Source organism: Lemur catta, unplaced genomic scaffold, assembly GCF_020740605.2.
Source record: "Lemur catta isolate mLemCat1 unplaced genomic scaffold, mLemCat1.pri scaffold_67_ctg1, whole genome shotgun sequence".
NCBI lineage: Eukaryota > Metazoa > Chordata > Mammalia > Primates > Lemuridae > Lemur > Lemur catta.
Genome location: NW_025423866.1, coordinates 1,057,347 through 1,079,509, shown reverse-complemented (window position 1 = coordinate 1,079,509; position 22,163 = coordinate 1,057,347). Strand labels below are relative to the sequence as shown.

Below are 22,163 nucleotides of genomic sequence, written 5' to 3'. Positions count from 1 at the left end.
TTGGTCTGTGATGACCAGCCTCCATCCTGCAGCTACCTGGTGGCTGCCAGCCATCAGTCAATCCTTCACACACAAAAAGATAATCACTTTGGAGAGTACAAAAATTTTAGGAGTTGTATGCCAGGAAACCAAATCAAAGACCACATATATATTTCATAATATCACATCCCCTGTTTTAAGTGCCTGCATTGCCATAGTAACTTATGCACAAATATCTGTTAAACATTCATTAACAGTAAAAAAAAAAAAAAGTAAACAGCATTGCAACTTAATATGGATCATGCAACTAAAACAACTACCATGTTATGCTATATCATTATATTATCTGCTATTAAATAAAATTTTAAAACCACTAAAAATTAAGTTGGGGTGTAACTGCTGTGCAGAACAGATTTTATACAGCAAGGATGAGACTGCCATCCTTAGAAAGGCCTGCTTGCAAGGCTGGCCCATGGCTGGGATCCGGGACATTGGCTTTGAGAGGATTCCCACCATTCCCTAAGTGAAAAGAGCGGCACACTGTGCCTAAAAACTCTTCATATAAACAATGTGACTTACTCTGAAGAGCGGCTTTCCTTCTGGGAGTCTGGAAAACACTAAAAAGACTCTATATGAATATCCATTAAATTCAACATTTATAGAAAAGTGTTCACCTTCCTTGGTGAACTGCTGCTCTTCTCTATGCATATGCCATATGGTTTGTAAAACAAAATGTTACTGGAGCACAGTCATGCCCATCTGCTTACATATTTTCTATGACTGCTTTCACACTACAATGGCAGGGTTGAGTAGATGTGAAAGCGATAACACAGCCTTAAATATTTAATACTAGATCCTTTAGAGACAAAGCTTGCCCATGCCTGATTTAGACCATATGCAAAATGCCCTAAAACTGAAATCCCACCTTAAGACTCCCCTGCTCAATATTCTTCAATGAATCACTACAACAAACTTTAATGGCTCCCTACCCAGTAGCCATTCCTTCTTGTCTCTTGCTGGAGAAACACAATTCTATTTCAATATTTATCATCTTAATACCCCTCCCTGGCTCCAAAAAGAGAAATAATTATTCTAAGCTAATCACAGTAATTACATCTGTTTCCCAGTGACTGATTTAAAAATGAGCATATGGTGTGACCCACCTGATAAAATGTTACAGGGAGACCACTGCATCCTTCCCACTTTTCTCCCAAGTTACAAAAAACATATGAAGAAAAGCAGCCCTTCCCACCTTTAGATACTATCTTGTAAGAACATTGTGTTTGGAACTGGTGCTAATGAGCCAACCAGGAAAGGAGCCATAAGCACAACAGTGCCAAGAGCACCCTTGAAAGAGGGACAACAAAGTGGATCCTGGTGGCATTACTGAACCACCAAAACAACTTGGTTCCTATTGTTTCAGCCTCTGTTCCTTAGGTCATCCATTATTTGCAGCCAAATGCATTCAACCTGAGAAATTTCCCATGGCCAAAAAAATAAGATCTCTCCATTTCTACTTTTTAGTGTGGAAGCATTAAAAAGTCTTCCACAATCTTGTCTTAGCTAAGTGTTCATCTCATTCCCAAGCATTACAATTTTATGCTTTTTGCATAAGGAAAACTGAACTGCTTACACACCCTGCAAAGTTCACTCATGCATCTCAGATTTTGCACTTGCTGATCCTTCTGCCAAACATGCAATCTTGTCAGCTGTTCCTTCTGCCAAGCATCATTCTTCTGTCGCTCTACCTGGCATGCTTACCTGACATGTTACCCAATTTTTTAAAGCATGAATTCCTTGCCGTGGACTTAAACTGTCTGGCACATATGTAACATGGTAAGTACATTAGAAATGGTAGTTATGAGCTCACAGAGGGCATCAGACACATAGTAAGCACTGAATAAAGTAATAAATAATAAAAATGACAATAAAAATATAAAGCTTCTGAGTGTATTTCTTAGACATTTATATTTGGTAACATAACAAAAATGCTTATTGCCTAAAAGACTCTTGAGCATTATTTGTCAACTGGTCAAGAAAATAAATGAATGAAAATGATTTTTGACAATTCTGTTGAAAAACCACAGACATTACTTCCTAGGACAGCTCTATTTTATTATGAGAACCCTAAGGACTGAAACTACATCTATCATTGTCTACTGCAACTTGCAAAACCTAACTTATAAAGGCTCTTTCATAAAGACGTACTAAATTAAAGGTGTCTCGTACGCTTCAGATTAGCAGGTGCTTAAGTTGTCACACCTAGGGAGAATAGTACCATTTTTGCTATTGTGAAATGTTTGTGTACTTTTATTACAATTTGTTGAGCCCAAAGCAAGTCTGTTGGAATACTGACTATGGTAATCTTTTGCCTAATGGTAACAGGGTATCCTATTCTAATAAAATTACTGTTATCATGATAGCTATCTGGCAGATAGAAGAATATATATCTTGTTTTAACAAAGTAAATATATCTCATGCAGTTTCAATTTATTTGGGATGAGGTCGATAATAATGAGACCACGTTAGAATAAAAATATGTAAGATAATTTGTGCTTCTCAACAAGTAATATCTGACTTTTGTACTCAGTATCTTTAAAAATGAATCTTCTTCTGACACTACTGCACACTGGCTACTTTTTACAGTTCTTATTGCTATTTGTTCATACCAGAAAGCTATTTTTGAATTGCCAGTATTAAAGATAATTACTTCCTTAGTGACAGGAAACACTATGTAATACCCTTGATCACTGAACAACAAGGATTTGAACTATAGGGGTCAACTCATATGCATATTCAACTCATATGCATATTTTCTTCTGCCTCTGCCACACAGAAGCAACAACACCAACTTCTATTCCTCCTCCTCAGCCTACCTTGTGTGAAGACGATGAGAATGAACACCTTTCTGATGATCCACCTCCACTTTATGAAAGTAAATAGTTTTTCTTCCTTATGATTTTCTTAATAATGGTTTATTTTCTCTAGTTTTCTTTATTGTAAGAATACAGTATATGATACATATACAAAACGTTTTAACTGACTGCTTAAGTTAACAGTAGGGCTTCTGCTCAACAGTAGGCTGTTAGTAAAGTTTTGGGGGACCCAGAAGTTATACGCAAATTTTTCACCACACAGGGAATTGGTGCCCGTAACCCCTGCAATGTTCAGATCAACTCTAATTAATATTCATTTCCTAGACAGAAACATTTATTATAAAATATAAATAACTCATTTTAATAAGAAATCCAATTGATTATAATGTCACCACAGAGGAAACATATAACATACTAACTTTAAAACCTATTTTATTATTTATACAAAAATATCATAGAGCATTTTAAGGACCATAATTAAATGAAGACTTTTTTTAGACAATACTGTTTGTGATTATAAACTCCCTACAATTAACTTCTTACATAATTCTAAATTCTAGATTACTAAGAAACAAATTTTTAAAATATGCACACAATTTACACATTGACTTTTTAACTGCCCCTTTTGTGCTCAAAACTTCCTTACTCTTTATTTTTTTATCCATGGTAGAACGACCAAGAGCAATTCACTATCAGAAGTCTTACCTGGATTGCTGTTTTCAGAAAGATCGTCAGGTATCTTTTCTTCTTTATATTCTGAAATTTGGTGGTGAATGCTATGTATAAAAATGTAATAAGTAATATTACTATTTTAATGCTGATATGAAAACATTTACCAAATATATGAAATTCTCAGAGTATTTCAACAAAATCAGGGCTAATATCAGAACTTTAATTAGCCCACACACTTCAAATGTGTAAGCGCTGCAAACTTATTACGCTTTGATTTCAAGAATACAAAACTAAGGTGAAGTCCTCATGAAGTGTGAGCAGCATAGTTCAGTCAACGAACTAGAGTACGCTTGACATAACAAAAAGTGTCCTGAACTTAAAAGAAGTCTTAGGTGCTATGACCAACAGCTATTTGTTCATGGAAAAGTTGCTTGTCTTAGGCTCAATGTCTTCAAAACATGACGATTTTTCTTCCTTGTGTCACTCTTAATAGACATTTTTATAAATATTTAATATTAATACTATAACATTTTTACAATGCTTGAAGAAATAGTCAAGTAATGGATTACTTTGTTCTTTAATTTAATTGCTGAAATTATTTTAGAATCCCAAATACAACCCATTCTGCATTTTTCCCTAGGCTGCAATATTGAATGAAATGTTGAAGTTTCAAGAAAATGTTATGAAGTCCTAATTTTGATTATTAGTTTTCCTATTCTTTGTGGCTTGTAATTCAGGGTATCTCAGTTATTTCATAATTTGTGACAAATTTATTAATATATTATCTCATTAAATTAGATAACATAACTCTCCCCCCATTACTGAGCTAATCAATCACACCAAAGGCAGAATAATCAATAAATGTCAAGACCTGCCTTGGACTGCTACTATTCCTTCTCTACCTACTCAAACTCTGAACCAGCAGATCTTCGTTAGCAAGATGCTTAATCTCCATGTTCCCTCCAAGTGATGGGGAAGGCAAAACCTTACTTTTATTTTTACTAAGTTCAGTGAAGGAGATGCTGGTTCATATTTTCTCATGTCTGAGATCAGTACCAACAACATATTTGCATATGACATTATACATGTTGCTCAACACTCAACTCCACTGTCATTTCATACATCACTTTACACAATTTTCTTGTTAGTGAAACTCACAATCTTAATATTGAGTCACACCTGTTTTGCTTTGACATACACTGTTTCCTCTGAGCTAGTCAGCAAACAGTCAAATGATGTTCACAGGACTGCACAGAATATGGAATGCTTCATAAATTTTCATGTCATCCTTGGGCACGGACCATGGTAATCTTCTCTATATTCTTTCAATTTTCATGTATGTGCTGATGAAGCAAGCTCAAAGCCCTATATGGACACTGATGAGTCAGGGATGAGGTTTGGCCCTGTTAAATCCAATCAACCTCCTGTATGTATGTATGTATGTATGTATGTATGTATGTATGTATGTATGTATTGTATCAACAGAAGAGCCAAACAATTAACCTACTTTTAGCTCAGAGAATTCTGATGAATGGTTTCCCTAAGAGATAGAATTTGAAAGAATTTAAGAAACCTCAGGTACAGGTCCAAGTAGCTTGGGAGATTTTCATTGTTATGGAAAACAGATCACTTGAGAGACCAGCTACAAGTTGGTGACCATTACTCTGCAGAAGGATGAAATGTGACTTTCCAATACTTAAAAAAAGGCACTAAACAGAGGCAAAAGGAGCCTTGGCATACAAATTTGTAGCAAAGAAAAAAGGAAGTTCTAATATCTTCCTACAATGATATTTGAAACTCTCTGACAGTTTAGAACAATCTCAACTATTTGCTAGAGGGAAGACAATCAGGGGCATCAAAGGATAACTTACCATAAAGACCTAGGCTAAGTCTAGGCTGAGATGAGGGCTCCACATAAGGTTTGGAGTGTGGAGGGAGGGCCCTTTTGCTCACTATGTTTGTGGCTGTAGCTAGGAGGCCCAGCTGCCAGAGCAGGGTACTGGTGATTTAGGAACAATGGTTGAGCATATGTGCACGAACTCAAAAAATGTGTATGTAGCCTTGAAGTCTAAATATGGATCACCATATGAAGACTGAGGGATCTGAATCTGCAAAGGTCAATCATTTCCAGACAGCAAGACCAATGTCAAATGGAATAACAGAATAAATGAAACAACAGAATGATTGAAGTGTCCTTTCATTCCCCTCTCTCAGACTTGTAAAAACAACTGTCTTCTTTGCATTTAGAGAACCATTCCATTTCCTGAAAAGTTCAAGGAGGAGGCTATAGGAAATAGCCCCCAGAAGACACTACAACATTTTCTGTTAAGTAGACATTTCAAGACCCAAATAACTAATTAGAAGGATCAAACATGTGGCATATTATCTCATGCACGAGTTATTCTTCAAATGAAATGGATGATGCTGATACCATCCCTGATGATAAAGGTTTCTTGAAAGTCTCGAGATGATGAATTCTGTGCCCATTACTACTTCTAACTAGTTTAGCCTTTTGTTTGATTTCTGGCTGATGAATTCGACTAATTCACTGCCATTCCAACACTACCTGAAACACGCTATGAAATCTCACCTGATGTATAAGATATAAAATTTGAAATTATTTTACACCTTGATTTAGTGTTCACTGGTCTTTTAATGTAAATACTTACGTATTAAAACCACTAGTAGTGCCATAATCCTTCACAGTCCTTCCAGAGATATCTTCAGAAAAAACATCCATACCTTCCTCAAGAAGGTGTAGTATACTTGGTGAGTTATGATGTTCAGCAAGCATGAGGGCCGTTCTAAAATAACAAAGAGATAACCTCACCCTTGGGAACTTTAATAGTTATTTAAAATGCTAATTTGATATAGACTGCCAGCTGAATATTTTGCCTATCAGTATAGAATTAACCTTTTATATGTACTAACTGACACAAGCATCCTGGGTGCTCAAGCGTGCCTCTTTGTAAATTACCACCTAGGTTAAAAGGAAGGGACAAAAACGTAGCTTCTTGTGTCATTAAGGTATGACATAGTAGAAGTTGGTCATTCTCTGCTGAGATCACTTATCTAAAGTAAGCAAAGCATTGCATGAAGTATGCTCCATGTCTTCCCTATTTTGACATAATGGACTGTGATTCAGAGTCAACTAGGGGTCAGTTAAGTAAGAGCTATCTGCAGGCTTAAACAATAACATTAGTAGTAATGGTGAAAATAGTAGCCATAGTAGTTTCAGTTAATGATGTTGATGAGCACGTGCTGGGGACTTAATTCAATGTTCTATACATAATCTTACTTGTACACAACCACCCTGGAAGGGCATAGTGTTATTCTCCTTCTCATATTAGAATACACATTTGGTGGGAAGTGGTCTTCCCAAGGTCACACGCCTAGCAAGTGGGAAAGCGAGAATTTAAACCCGGTTTTATGTGAATGAAAAGCTGTCTCTTCCCTTTATCATCCACTTATGACTTATCTTCATTAAAGAAAAATTTTATCCACTTAAAGTGGTCTTTCTCTCATTTTCATAACAATTAAAAAGAAAAAATCAAAATACATTAGAAATGAAAAAGGAAAACAACTGATGAACCCACAGTATCTAGTTATAGCAATTAATAATCCTTTACAGATCACCTAACATCAATATTTTTCAAAGAAAGCACTTAAGGCAAAAGAGTCGTCCCAAAGAAAAAATGATTTTCAACTTCTATTTATGTTTCATATACCATTTTTGAAGGAAATTCTATAAGAAGAAGTTAAAAAAATACTATAAAAGGATTAAGAAGTTCCATATTGAGTCATAAAGTGATCTAAAAGTTAAAGTCCACACTTCAGTAAAACTAATATGAAACCTCTTTAGGTGATATAAGATGACATGATCAAAAACATCAGATTACAAATAACAAATATCAGTCAGTATCATAAGAGATGATGAATCCTACTGCATATTGTTCTTTAGGTTCCCCAGTCCAAATAATTGCTTTTCTACCTAACTGATGATTTGTGTTGATATTTGTCACTCTATCCTCTCAACAATTATGTTAATCTTCTCATTCATTTAATAATTCTGACTTGAGTGACTCTTACTACCCTAAAATAACATTCACATTTTTTAAAAAAAAGCACTAAATACTATACCTGTTCATTTTATCTACTGCATTTATATCTGCATTCTTCTGTATCAAAAATTCTACCATTTCCTCTTTAGTTCCACTTACAGCAAGTAGAAGTGGAGTGAGGTGATCCTGTAATACAGAAAAATCAATTTATCATTCAAAAAATTTCATATTTCTCAACTGAACTGAACATTTGATGTAAGAGCCTATGAACTTAAATGTATCATACAGAAAGTAAATGAAAGGTAGTTTCATCCACTCACCCATCTGTTCTGCTCCTTCCCTTAGAAACTCCCCTCCTCTGCCTCTCCAGGCTAACTCCTGCCATCTCCAAAACTCATTTCAAACGTTTCTGGGTTCTAAGAATCTTTGTTTCTATCACAACATTTACCATGATATGCTGTACTTAATTTATTGTTTTCCATCTAAACCAAGAGCTTCTTGGGGGCAGGGGCTGTATCTTTTATCTCCATATTCCCAAACCCTAAGATGTAGTAGTAAATGCTTCAAGCATTTTTATTGAATTAATATCAATTATTGTACCTACAGCAACGTTTTTTACATGATATTCCAAAGAGTATTTAGATACCATAAGTTAAACACTGTATCCCAAAAGGAAGATTCCATGACCATCCAGGCTAGAGAAGTAGTGCAAAACTGTGCATCATATGTCCAGTATTAAAGAAATCTCTCAAGCTTTGCCTGATCTCTATTTGACAAGTATTATTATTATTTAGTTTTTTTTGGTAAACAACATGTGAAGAATTAAATCTTTAGAGATACAGTTTTAAGAACTTTCCAGTGAATGTGGAGGTTTCCTCCAGGTGATACAAACTCCTGTGATTCTCTTCTAACAGTAGCGTAGGACCCCAGGGTACCAATGTCAGGTACTCCTTCTCCAAAGGGTCACTAAGGAAATGGGCTCTGAATAAAAGAGAGAGGTTTCAAATGAATTTCAACTCATTATTTCATGGTCCATGTTGTTTCTCCTGTGACAAGGTGACAGATTTTTATCTTAGTTATTAGAAGGCTCACTATGATTTTTTTCCTCAATTATCCTGATGATCCTGAGATGCTAATGCCTATCTGCTTTATTTTAATCCACTTGTATTCTGATTTCTATTTTAATTGGTACTCCAGTTGGTTTTTACTTCATGCAAAATATAAATCAGAAATAAAAATATAATGGCTTATCAATTAGAGTTCTAATACTGACCTATATGGATTATTGCTAGCACAATGGAAGCCACTAAATCATTTGCATTTTATAGAGTTTATGCTGAGGAGAAAGATATAATGCTGTCTTCATTACACACAGCCTAGCCAACTATAACCATGGGTAAAGTTCCCTGGTGGTCTAGTGGTTAGGATTCAGTGTTCTCACCATGGGTAACCTAAAAAGCTTATAGGTATTCCAATACGAAGATCATTTTTTATGGTATATATAATAAAAAATTGATTTTTTAAAAAAATTTCTATATTCTAAAATCCAACCATATTACTAATGGATAAATGTATATTATAATATAGATGACATACATTCTAAACAAGTATAAACTGTCTTGAAAACCTTGAAATTATTTCAAAAAATACTAAAAAACAAGCTTTGTCCTCTCAAGTGCTTAGGTAGGCAAGTAGATGTCCTGAGCCTGTGAAATACCTAGATAGGCACAGTAGCAAACTGGAAAACATACACCTTGTATAAAGGGGGAAGATTCTGCACAGCACAGCAAACATATGAGCTCAAGGGACAATAGGCTTGACTCTTTAGGGAAGCCTGAAACCCAGGTTCCTGCATGTCTCCCAAATTTTACATGCAGACTCAATTTATCGAGGCAAAGTAAACCTACTTATGGGCTGCATTTTGACTATAGTCTCATGTTCTAAAATTCACTAATGATGTTTCCAAATAGTCATGTATAAAGCAAGTACTTGCATGTGAAATCTTTGTTTTCTTTAGTGTCATAGGTTTTGCCAAAATATCAAGCCCCAATATGGAATAAAAATTGCTATTAAGATTTATAATATCCACAACAAGAATTTTTCAAACATCTATTCGTTTACTATCTACTTGTGTTTATTTTTCCCAGATTGTTACCCAAATTGTTAACTAGTTCATAGGACTGCTAAAACTAAATTATTAAAAGAATTCCTCTCTATGTTCTTGGAAACTTCATGCTTTTAAGTGTTTAAAACTGCCATCCTCATTACGTCAAAGCTGTATGAACTTAACAGACATACTCAGATAGTCCATAATACAGCTGTACCTGAATAAAAGATTCAAGATTTGCTACTGTGCTAATTGAGAACGCCTTGCTTGTAGTAAACATTTGTTGAACTAATCCTCTGAATGATAACAAAGAAATGTGAAATCCCAAAAGGGCCCGTTACTACTTATTGAAAGACTGTCCATAAGCAGATTTCTAAAGACCCTCTGACTGGCAGTGAATGATTGCTAAACAGCAGGAAACGGGTGTTATTCCATAAGCTGATAGATGTTGCCAATAATATTCTTTGGAACTGCTCAACCACAGAGCTAGAGAGAGGCAGATAAAGTCAGGCTAATATTATTAGAAAGGAGAGATTTGAAGGAAGTAGCATCTATCAAACTCCAATTCTTCTGGAGATTTCTTATGTTTTTGAAACATGGGAATTTCTATATTATATTTATTTATTCAGTGGTTGTTAAGTAGGAATGCATCAGAATCTCAAGAAAAGTATTTTTATTGGCTAGAGAGAGGGTCTGACTATGTTGCACAGGTGGACTCAGACTCCTGGGCTCAAGTGATCCTCCTGCCTCAACCCTCCAGGGTAGCTGGGACAACAAGCACACGCTTCTGCACCCAGCTTTGAGGAAATCTGTTTCAATATACATATCGAGGCCTTCTTAGATTTACTAAATTAAAATCTGCAGGGCTGAGCCTAGACTTCTAGATTGTTAAAAAATGTTCCCCGGTCACTGTGACACAGCTCTAGCTGAGCACTAGCAGAGCAGGCAGTCACTTCAGTGTCCTGTCTCTCTCACATGGCCAAGGCCCTTTATCACTTGGAGATCTGGCCCCAAACAGGAAATAGTGAGAGATGGAGTCATTTGCTGAAAACTCCATTTAGTCTTGCTGCACAGGGTTAGAACAGGGACTAAGAAACTCAAAATGCAACTTGATTTTGCTATTTATAAGTTTTGTACCTTCCACCTTCCCAACAAGAAATTCTAGTAGAGTCTTGTCGAAGTGGCTGTTTCTGCAAGAGGAGGATAAGTGGCTGTTTGGGCAAGAGCAGGATATTCTTCCCTCTTCTCAAGTCTTTCCCACATCCTCACCACCTATTCACTGCCAATCTGCTTTCCTCAGAGTCCTCCTAACACTGATTTCTGGGCAAGTTTACAACTCCCTAACACTCTTTCCCAAACTAAGAATTACTTTCCGTAAAACTGAAGAGCACTTTGTCTAAACATATAAACGAAGAACAAACAGACAAGTAAACACACAAAAAACTCTTCATTGTATTTCCCCAAATTACCTAATTTCCAAATGGCCAGCATATTTCTGACTGTTCTCTTTTTCCCTTTCCATTTCTTTCTCTTACGACTTGCCAATTAGAGATTAGTCACTTTGATATAAATTGCATTTCTAAGGAACTTGTCAGCAGCAGCAAGAATTCCATTTATTATATAATGCTTTAGTTTTCAATTATAAGATAAAGCGTATTTCCAGGGCAAATTTGGCTCCCCTGGCTTGTTTTATACTAAATAGAAAAAACAAACAAACAAAAAAAACACAACACTTGTTTGGAAAAAAAGTTAACAAGTTTTCCTTTAACAAATGCAGGGTTTTCACAAATATTAACCATGAATGTATAAAAGAAAACTGCATCTTCTAATGCTTCTTTAAATGTATAAACATTTTAAGTAAAATTTTAAAACAATTAAGGTATTTCAAAATATTTTCATTTGCGGAATGTTTGAGCTTCCAAATATGGAAAATTGATAGTTACATATGTCAACGTTTGATATTTTTCAAATACAGTTCATTGATCTCTACCTTGTTTATGGCTTCTTTATTTGCGCCATGTGAAAGGAGCTTTGCTGCGATCGATGGGGTGTCGCCATAGACAGCATAGTGAAGAGCTGTGTTGCCATACACGTCACTGTGATTCGGATTGGCACCATGTTCTAACAGGATGGTGGCACACTCCTCTTCCAGGCATTGTACCGCCTATCAGTATCAGATCAAGAAATAGATCATAAATTCTAACAGTTCAAAAGAAACATTCCAAAGATCCCACCGACTAGTTACATTTAAATGAAACAAATTTATTTTTATTGTGTATATTGAAATGAAATCCATCTCATGCTGCAAAAGGTGGCTGCTATATACCTTAATCAGAGCTGTCCTTTTTTCACTGTCGGGGACATTGAGCTTGCATTTTCTGTCCACCAGGACAGTAACTACTTCTGGATGGCCATTGGCACAGGCCAAATGGAGAGCAGTCCTATGAAAGTGAGAGAGATTTTTAGGAAATTGTAGTGCACTATCTTAAAATATACAAAGATTCATGTAATTATAAATATTAAACAGCATGTTTTCTTCTACCTTTAAAGCAAATATTTAATTTTCTTGTGAAAAAAGTACAATATTTATTAGCTGCTATTCCTCACTAGATTAATAAAAGAGCAGCCTATTAGAAAGAGATTGGCTTTTGGCGTCAGTTCAACTTGGATTTGCATCCTACTTTAAGCTCTATCAATTATTAGCTATTGACCAGGCGCAGTGGCTCATGCTTGTAATCCTAGCACTCTGGGAGGCCAAGGCAGGTGGATCATTTGAGCTCAGGAGTTTGAGACCAGCTTGAGCAAGAGCGAGACCCTGTCTCTACTAAAAATAGAAAGAAATTACCTGGACAACTAAAAATATATAGAAAAAATTAGCCAGGCATGGTGGCACATGCCTGTAATCCCAGCTACTTAGGAGGCTGAGGCAGGATTGCTTGAGCCCAGGAGTTTGAGGTTGCTGTGAGCTAGGCTGATGCCATGGCACTGTAGCCTGGGCAACAGAGTGAGACTCTGTCTCAAAAAAAAAAAAAACTTATTATCTATCACTTAGCCCTTCTGTGCCTCAATTTCATCTTCAATAAAATAGGGGAAAAAAAACAGTAGCTATCTCATAGGACATCACTGTGATGCTCAAATGAGAATCTGTACTAAGTATGTGGAACAGTTCCTAATGCAAATAACAGCTCAATGACTGTTACATAATGTAATTATTACTACTGCTTAACAAAGATAACATTTTAATTAAGCAAAATAATGCAATTATACCTACTTTGTGGTTTATTTAAAGACTAGAGATAACATTGTATTTCAGTGATGCTAGGGTGCTCATTTTCTCACATTTTAACATCACTGATACTGGAACAGCACCTTTTATTCATGATTTATTTCAACTACAATGGGCAGCACAGAAAAATTATCTCACTGATAAGCAAAATAACGGGACATCACAAAATCAATGCTGCGTTACATTAAGGGAAATAGGGCATATACAATAGGTCTATGGAAGTTCTAGTTATATCACTGGCATTTATGTAAGTTTCAGTTCTTAAAAGTACTATGGAAAAAGAAGGTTGAAATAACAAAATTTTTAAAACCAAATAATTCTTACTTTGATTTTCAAATACTTCAGACCAAAAGAAACTCAGGATTCGAATGAATAGGTATGCCTCATTTGTTCAATATATAGATTTATACACTGTGTGAGAATCAGATATTTTGAACGTTTACTGTTAATAATTAATACTGTTACAAATTTTAAAAGGGCAGTTAAAGTCATCTTTTACAATTGTCTACCTTCAGAAATGCTTTTGTTTGAAAGGAGTGAGCAATGACTTTAACTGAAATTAAGTCCTAATCCTCCAATTTTAAATTTCTCAAATTTCTCAGGCTGGTCAGGTAAATAGTTTTAAGGATGGATGTGTCCTGAAAGTTAGTAGAATACGTCTGTTACATAACAGGTCTTCATAGTATGTTTGATGAATAAATGCATTGAGAAAACAGAGTACAAGAGTTAAATATTTTGAAAGAAGACCCCTATAAAGTTATACCTTTGTAATAGTAACATTTATATTTCCTATTTTTCGTTTTCATAATGATACACCTAAATTATAATGAATAATCTAAAATTTTTGCATGTAAGCAATAAATTATATAACAAAACAGATGCACATTAAAAAACTGTGTATGTAATAAAATCTTCAAGCACAGATGAAAAGATTCCCTTTACTTCTGAAGGGATAAAAGTTGGTGGAATATTCCAATCCACAAAATAATTTTAAAATTAATTCATAGAAATTAAGAAATTACTTCTATCTGTGCAAGATTCATATTACGGCTCTTCCCAGGGATTATATCCTTAATGACAAACTTTTACTAGAACTTTCAAATCGTACACCCTAATTGCCCAGAAATAACAAATTTTATCATATTGTGTACATATTTTAAGCTAACACAACACCACAGTGTGTTTGTGTATATGTATAATAATCAAATTGACTTTTATTCTTACTTGATATACCTAAATACTCTTTACATGTCAGCACACATATGTATCTATGCCACCTTCTATGGTGACATATTATTCCATCTATGGACACAATCTAATTGATTTGTAAATCCATCATATGCATTCCTCTTAAAACCTTATTATTTTAAGTGCTGAGAAAAACAAATTGTATGATCTCTATTTCTTGAGGATATTTTAGTATAATGGAACTGATGGGTAAAGGGCATACACAATTTTTAAATGTGTAGTTCCAGTTGCCTCCTTAGTGCAGTAGGGAGCGTGTCAGTCTCATTTGTATGTAGTTACCACCAAGTTGTCTATTTGAAAAGAGATCAACAACATAAACTGTAAGCACCAGTATAAGTATTTTCCATGTTTAATATTAGTATTTAATGTCTTCATTCTGACAAACTTTGTGGATAGCTTAACATTATCTAATTTCTCTTTTAACTTAAAATCCTTCTCTTAGCAGGGACACTTAATATTTTTTCTTATGTTTGTAGGTCACTTGTAGATCTGCAAAAAAAGGACTTTGCCCAATTTTAAATTAGACGTCAGTTTTTATCATGTTTGATTTGTCACCATCATCAAGTTTTAAATTCTTTCATACATTTGGGTGTTTCTAGATTTTCTATTCTGTTCCATTCATTTATCTATCTCTTCAACTGCTAATAAATGATTAATCTGTGGAAATTCATAGCACATTTGGATACCTAGAAGAGCAAGTCTTACTCCATTACAAAATTTTTCTTCATGTCATCACAATAGTAAAAGCGAGACAGCATGTGTTAACTAAAAAATTTGGAAACCTTATAACTTTTATTTAGCTCATGTAAAACTGATAAAATAGAAAGAGCTCATATTCTCAGAAAAATGAGTCTTCCTATTGAAGACTATGGTACCATATACCCACTTCAAATTTTCCTTCTAAGTTCCCTGAGTAAAGAACACATTTTCATAGGTGTACAGTGACATGAAATGGATATTGAACTTCTTGCTAAGATGTTTTAACACAGAATTATTTATAGTATACTTATTATTCCTCTCACTATGTACCTTTCTATAAGGTATATAAGATAATGATTTAAAATGTGTACATTAACAACCAAACACCCAGTATACTTGTGCTAGTTAAGTAGCTAAAACTGGCAAGAAGCTGTCCTAGAAGGGGAATCATGAGTGGATGGGGAAGCAGCTGAAGTCCTGTTTTTGTGCTGCTGCCCATGAAGCTGGCCTTGGTGCCGGACCCCTCCCAGGTGCCATATCCCAGGTGCTGCAGAGCCCGCAGGCAGGACAGCCGGGTGCCCTCGCCAGCAGGACCCTGGGCTACTGCCAGTCTGGGAAGGGCATCTCCCCCGCACCTGCCTGGCCCCCAACCCGGGATGGCTGCGCCCATTACCTCTTCTTTCTATCTCTGGCATCCAAGACCTTTTTCTTCAGCGAAAGGATCTGCTCCACTTTCGCGACGTCACCAGCGCTGGCAGCTTGGTGGATTTGGCCGAGATCCTTCTTCCGGATGTGGTACCGTGGCTGCAGGAAGGCGCTGTCACCAGCCTCGCCTTCCAGGCCCAACCTGGTCTGGCCACAGTGGCTGGAGGGGCCGGAGGGCGGCCTGCCCTTGTCTGCCCCGAAGCAGAAGATCTTCCTCATGGTGGTGGCTGCCGGCTTCGGGGGAACCTCAGCCCACTCTCACCCCCCACCCCACCCCAGCCCACCCCTGCCTATTCCCCGCCTCGGGAGTCCAGTGCAGTGAAGACAACCCGATATGACCACGACCTCCAGCAAGGGAAATCCCGGTCTCCAACTCCTGACAGCTGTAAATGGCCAGGCAGCGCCAAGCACAGCCAAGCGACCACAGGCACCGCCAGAACCGTTAAAGCAACTGCTCACGTGTGCATGAGAATGAGCCGTTACTGCACATGCGCACAACTGCCAGCGGGAAACCGCCCACCCCTCCCCCTCCCCCCCTTGGTGACACACTCCAGAACGCGCCACTCGGGGCTGTTCTGTCCCTGCTGCCGCGTGGCCTGCATGTGTGGCTGCAACTCGGGCCCCTACGTGGCCTGGCGGAGCTCACCCCGGGGCTTCCTCGGGCTCGCTGAGGGTGGCACCCCTGGGCCTATGGGTTTACAGCCAGCTGAACTCTCTGCTGACCATGGCTGTAAAATTACAGATTCTAAATAAAGCTATTTTTCCAAATCTTTCTATCAGAAAATGTGTTTCTGTTTTGAATACCTAAAGCTGGTGCAGACAATTGCTTTTCAGTATGAGTGGTGGGAAAAGAGGCTGTCAGTGGAGAGGTAGAATAAAATATGATCCTCCAAGATTTGGAACAATAGACAGCTTTCCCATTGTTGGGTGTTGGCATTTGGGCCTGGGTCTGGTTAAAGTCCCTGACCTGGTGTTTGTCATATAGGAAGTGTCACAGGGAACTGACAGGGGTAGACTCCTGTGGCCTTTTGGTCTCTCTCTGCTGACCATGGCTATAAAATTGTAGACTCTAAATAAGATACGCACATCTCATTGATACCTTGAAGCTGAAAAAAAAATCAATCAAGACCCAAAGATTGCCTGGCCACAAAATATCTCAAACCAGGCTTGGGCTCTTATTTCTGGGACTTTCTTCTTCCCCTTTTACAATTCCTCCTCTTAATCGTTCCCTTAGCTAAACTCTTCTTTTTACAAAAGCTTTAACTATTCTGGCAGACTGCTTATCAAAAACAGAAACCCTCTTGAAAATCAGCAGTTTTTAAGAAATATTCTTGCCATTCATACTTGTTTTAAAAGTAAAACGTAAAATTCCTATAAAGACACCCTCCCTATACTAAAGGAAATGGTGACATTATTATCTTCAAGGACAAAGAATGAGTCCAAGAAACTACTGTCTGACCTTGTTAGAACTCATAAGAGTTTTAAACTCATAAGTTTCAGCCTTCTCACATATTTCAGTCACATTTTCACAGTTAACTGTTGTTTGTACAATCTAGTATATTGATAACTGAATCAAACTGCTTTACTCAAAATTGGGTTCACAGAGTTTATAAGATGGCCTACTTAAAAAAAATCTTAACCTTATGCCATTTTGTCAGAAAAAATGATTTACATCCAACTGGTTTTTATAAACTGGCGAGTTTATATGTTTTACTATCTCATGACTAAAATTCTAAAATGAAATCTTTACGACCATTTTTATCTGTATATATATATATATATATATACACACACAATATATATATTTAGATATATTGATGCATATATACATGCATTATGTCATATGTAATGCCTACATAATAAAATCTGGTATAGCTAGCAAGAAATCCCTTCAAAAGAACTATTTTGGCTGGGCGCGGTGGCTCACGCCTGAAATCCTAGCACTCTGGGAGGCCGAGACGGGTGAATTGTTTGAGCTCAGGAGTTCTAGACCAGCCTGAGCAAAAGCTAGACCCCATCTCTACTAAAAATGGAAAGAAATTATATGGACAGCTAAAAAATATATATAGAAAAATTAGCCGGGCATGGTGGGGCATGCCTGTAGTCCCAGCTACTCGGGAGGCTGAGGCAGGAGGATCGCTTAAACCCAGGAGTTTGAGGTTGCTGTGAGCTAGGCTGATGCCACAGCACTCACTCTAGCCCGAGCAACAAAGTGAGACTCTGTCTCAAAAAAAAAAAATGGATCATAAATAAGCTGAATATTATGCAAGAAAAAATGGATAACCAACACAAAGAAATCACAAAAAAGATCCAGGACTTGGAAGACAAATTCACTAAAGAAATCAAAATATTGAAGAAAAATCAAACTGAACTCCTAGAAATGAAGAATTTATTCAGGGAGCTACAAAACACAGTGGAAAGTCTCAAGAGCAGGGTAGATCAAACAGAAAAAAGAATCTCAGAATCGAAGATAACACTTTCCAATTAAATAAATCAGTCACAGAGATGGAGCAAAGAAATGAGAAAAGTCCAGAATCTACAAGAAATGTGGGATTATGTGAAGAAGCCTAACGTGAGAGTTATCGACATTCCTGAGGGTGAAGAAGACAATAAGCAAGGGTTGGATAAGCTATTTGAAGACATAATTGAGGAATATTTCCCAGGCCTTGCCAAAACTCTAGATATACAGGTTCAGGAAGCTCAAAGAACCCCTGGGAGAGTCATACCAAATAGGAAGACACCACGTCAACATCATGCAGTTATCAGACTGACCAAAATTTCCACTAAAGAGGCCCTTCTTCAAGCTGTAAGGAGAAAGAAACAAGTAACATACAAAGGAAAATCCATCCGAATTATGCCAGATTTCTCAACTGAAACCTTACAAGCAAGAAGAGACTGGGGCCCCATTCTCACTCTTCAGAAACAGAATAATGCCCAGCCTAGAATCTTATACCTGGCTAAGCTCAGCTTTATATATGAAGGTGAAATTAAGACATTCTCAGATAGATACAAACTCAGAGAATTCACCAAGACAAGAACAGCTCTCCAAGAAGTACTCAAAACAGAGCTACACACACGGACCAGAACAAGAAAGACCCACGAATATACAACTACTCAAGAGAAGATAAAAACCCAGTTATCACAATGGCTCAAGTGAGAAAACAGAATAATGAAATTCAACCCAACATGAGGAACAAAAATCAATCTCACTTATCAATTCTTTCATTAAAAGTGAATGAATTGAATTCCCGACTCAAGAGACATAGACTGGCCCAATGGTTAAAAAAAATAAAAGCTAAGTATCTGCTGTCTTCAGGAAACTCATCTAACCTGCAAGGATGCATTTAGACTGAAAATAAAAGGGTGGAAATCGATATTTCAAGCAAATGGAAGCCAAAAGAAAGCTGGCATGGTGGTTTTAATCTCCGATAACTTAGTTTTTAAATCAATAAAAGTAATGAAAGACAAAGATGGTTACTATATACTGGTGAAGGTTACAATTCAACAAGAAGACATAACTATACTTAATATATATGCATCCAACTTAGGTGAACCCAGATTCATAAAGCAAACCCTACTTGATTTGAACAAAATGATAGACAACAGCACTTTGATAGTTGGAGAGTTTAACACGCTACTCACACTACAGGACAGATCCTCCAAACAGAAAATAAACAAAGAAATAATGGACTTAAATAGAATGCTAGAACAAATGGGCCTGACTGACACCTATAGGACATTCTACCCAAAATCCACTGAATATACATTCTTCTCATCAGCTCATGGGACATTCTCTAAGATTGATCATATCCTAGGACATAAAGTATGTCTTAAAAAATTTTAAAAAATAGAAATTATACCATGCATCTTCTCAGATCACAGCGGAATAAAGGTAGAAATTAACCCTAACAGAAATTCTCATTCCTACTCAAAGTCATGGAAATTAAAAAACCTTCTCCTGAATGAATATTTTATAAATGAAGAAATCAAGACAGAAATCGAAAGATTCTTTGAATTAAACGACAAAGGAGACACAACTTATCAAAATCTGTGGGAAACAGCTAAAGCAGTCCTGAGAGGAAAATTCATTTCCATAAATGCCTATATCAAAAAGACAGAAAACTCACAAATAGACAACCTAATGAATAGACTCAAAAAGCTGGAGAAAGAAGAACAGACCGACCTCAAACCCATCAGAAGATGAGAAATTATTAATATCAAATGAGAACTAAATGAAAAGGACAATAAAAAAATCATAAGGGAAATTAATAAAACAAAAAGTTGGTTCTTTGAAAAGATAAACAAAATAGATACACCTCTGGCTAAACTAACCAAGAGCAGAAAAGAAAAATCTCTAATAACCTCCATCAGGAACATGAAAGGAGAAATCACAACTGATGCCACAGAGGTACATATAATCTATGAATTCTACAAAAATCTTTATGCACACAAACTGGAAAATGTGGAGGAAATGGACAAATTTTTAGAAACACATAGCCTTCCCAGGCTCAACCAGGAAGAAATAGAATTCCTGAATAGACCAATAGCAAGAACTGAAATCGAAACAGCAATAAAAAACCTTCCCAAAAAGAAAAGCCCTGGTCCAGATGGGTTCACACCCGAATTTTACCACACTTACAAAGAAGAACTGGTGCCCATCCTACATAAACTATTCTCCAATATCGAGAAGGATGGAATTCTCCCCAACACGTTTTACCAAGCCAAGATAACATTGCTACCAAAACCAGGAAAGGATCCAACAAAAAAAGAAAACTACAGACCAATATCTCTTATGAATATAGATGCAAAAATTCTCAATGAAATCCTAGCAAATCGAATCCAAGTGCTTATCAAAAAAATAATCCATCACAACCAAGTGGGCTTCATCCCAGAGATGTAGGGATAGTTTAACATACGCAAATATATAAATGTAATTCACCACATAAATGGAAGCAAAAATAAGGACCATATGATCCTCTCAATAGATGCAGAAAAAGCATTCGACAAAATTCAACATCCTTTTACGATAATAACGCTTAACATAATAGGCATTGACGGGACCTACCTAAAAATGATACAAGCCATATATGACAAACCCACAGCCAACATCATACTGAATGGGGAAAAACTGAAAGCATTCCCACTTAGAACTGGAACCAGACAAGGCTGCCCACTGTCCCCATTACTTTTCAACATAGTATTGGAAGTCCTTTGGAGAGCTATCAGGCAAGAGAGCAGAATCAAGGAAGTCCAAACAGGGAAAGAAAAGACCAAACTCTCACTCTTTGCTGAGGATATGATGTTATATCTGGAAAACCCCAAGGATTCAACCAAGAGACTCCTGGAATTGGTCAATGAATTCAGTAAAGTCTCAGGTTACAAAATCAATACACACAAATCGGAGGCATTCATATATGCCAATAACAGTTAATCGGAGAACCAAATTAAGGACTCAATACCCTTCAAAATAGCAACAAACAAAACAAAATACCTAGGAATATATTTAACTAAAGAGGTAAAGGACCTCCATAGGGAGAACTACGAAACACTGAGGAAGGAAATTGCAGAGCATGTAAATAGGTGGAAAACCATACCATGCTCGTGGATCGGAAGAATCAACATTGTTAAAATGTCTATACTACCCAAAGTGATCTACAGATTCAATGCAATCCCTATTAAATTACCAACATCATTTTTCACAGATATAGAAAAAATAATTTGATGCTTTGTATGGAACCAGAGAAGACCTCATTTAGCAAAAGCAATTTTAAGCAATAAAAACAATATGGGAGGTATTAATTTGCCAGACTTCAAACAATACTACAAGGCTGTGGTTCTTAAAACTGCTTGGTATTGGCACAAGTGTAGGGACACAGACCAGTGGAACAGAACAGAAAATCCAAATATAAAACCATCCTCATATAGCCATCTAATCTTTGACAAAGCAGACAAAAACATACTCTGGGGACAAGAATCCTTATTCAACAAATGGTGCTGGGAAAATTGGATAGCCACATGTAGAAGACTGAAACAGGACCCACAGCTTTCACCTCTCACAAAAATCAAATCATGGTGCATAACAACAGACTTAAACCTTGGGTGTGAAACAATTAGAATTCTAGAAGAGAATGTAGGAAAGACTCTTACAGACATTGGCCTAGGCAAAGAATTTATGAGGAAGACCCCTAAGGCAATCACAGCAACAACAAAAATAAATGAATGGGACCTGATTATAATATATTAGAAAGCTTCTGCACAGCCAAAGAAACAGTCACGAGAATAAACAGACAACCTACAAAATAGGAAAAAATTTTCACATACTACACGTCAGATAAAGGACTGATAACAAGAATTTACTTAGAACTCAGGGAAATCAGTAAGAAAAAATCAAACAACCCTATCAAAAAAATGTGCAAACGACATGAATAGCAATTTTTCAAAAGAAGATATAAGAATGGCTAACAAACATACGAAAAAATGCTCAACATCTCTAATCATCAAGGAAATGCAAATCAAAACCACAATGAGAC

General features: G+C 36.5%; 1 protein-coding gene and 1 non-coding gene across 2 annotated transcripts in view; both read right to left on the bottom strand.

Annotated features, from left to right (window-relative positions):
* The window catches only part of LOC123630006 (ankyrin repeat domain-containing protein 26-like), a 48,270-nt gene that overhangs the window by 21,625 nt on the left and 4,482 nt on the right, over positions 1–22,163 (bottom strand). Inside the window, exons 3-8 of the mRNA XM_045539333.1 lie at positions 15,602–15,732; positions 12,022–12,136; positions 11,686–11,859; positions 7,668–7,774; positions 6,197–6,331; positions 3,561–3,631 (exon numbers count right to left, since the gene is read on the bottom strand). Of these exons, the coding sequence (XP_045395289.1) occupies positions 3,561–3,631; positions 6,197–6,331; positions 7,668–7,774; positions 11,686–11,859; positions 12,022–12,136; positions 15,602–15,732 (733 nt within the window). The remainder of the gene's footprint in view (positions 1–3,560; positions 3,632–6,196; positions 6,332–7,667; positions 7,775–11,685; positions 11,860–12,021; positions 12,137–15,601; positions 15,733–22,163) is intronic.
* On the bottom strand, positions 4,780–4,886 carry LOC123630023. The gene has a single exon (XR_006732548.1). It is a non-coding gene; the product is annotated as a U6 spliceosomal RNA (small nuclear RNA).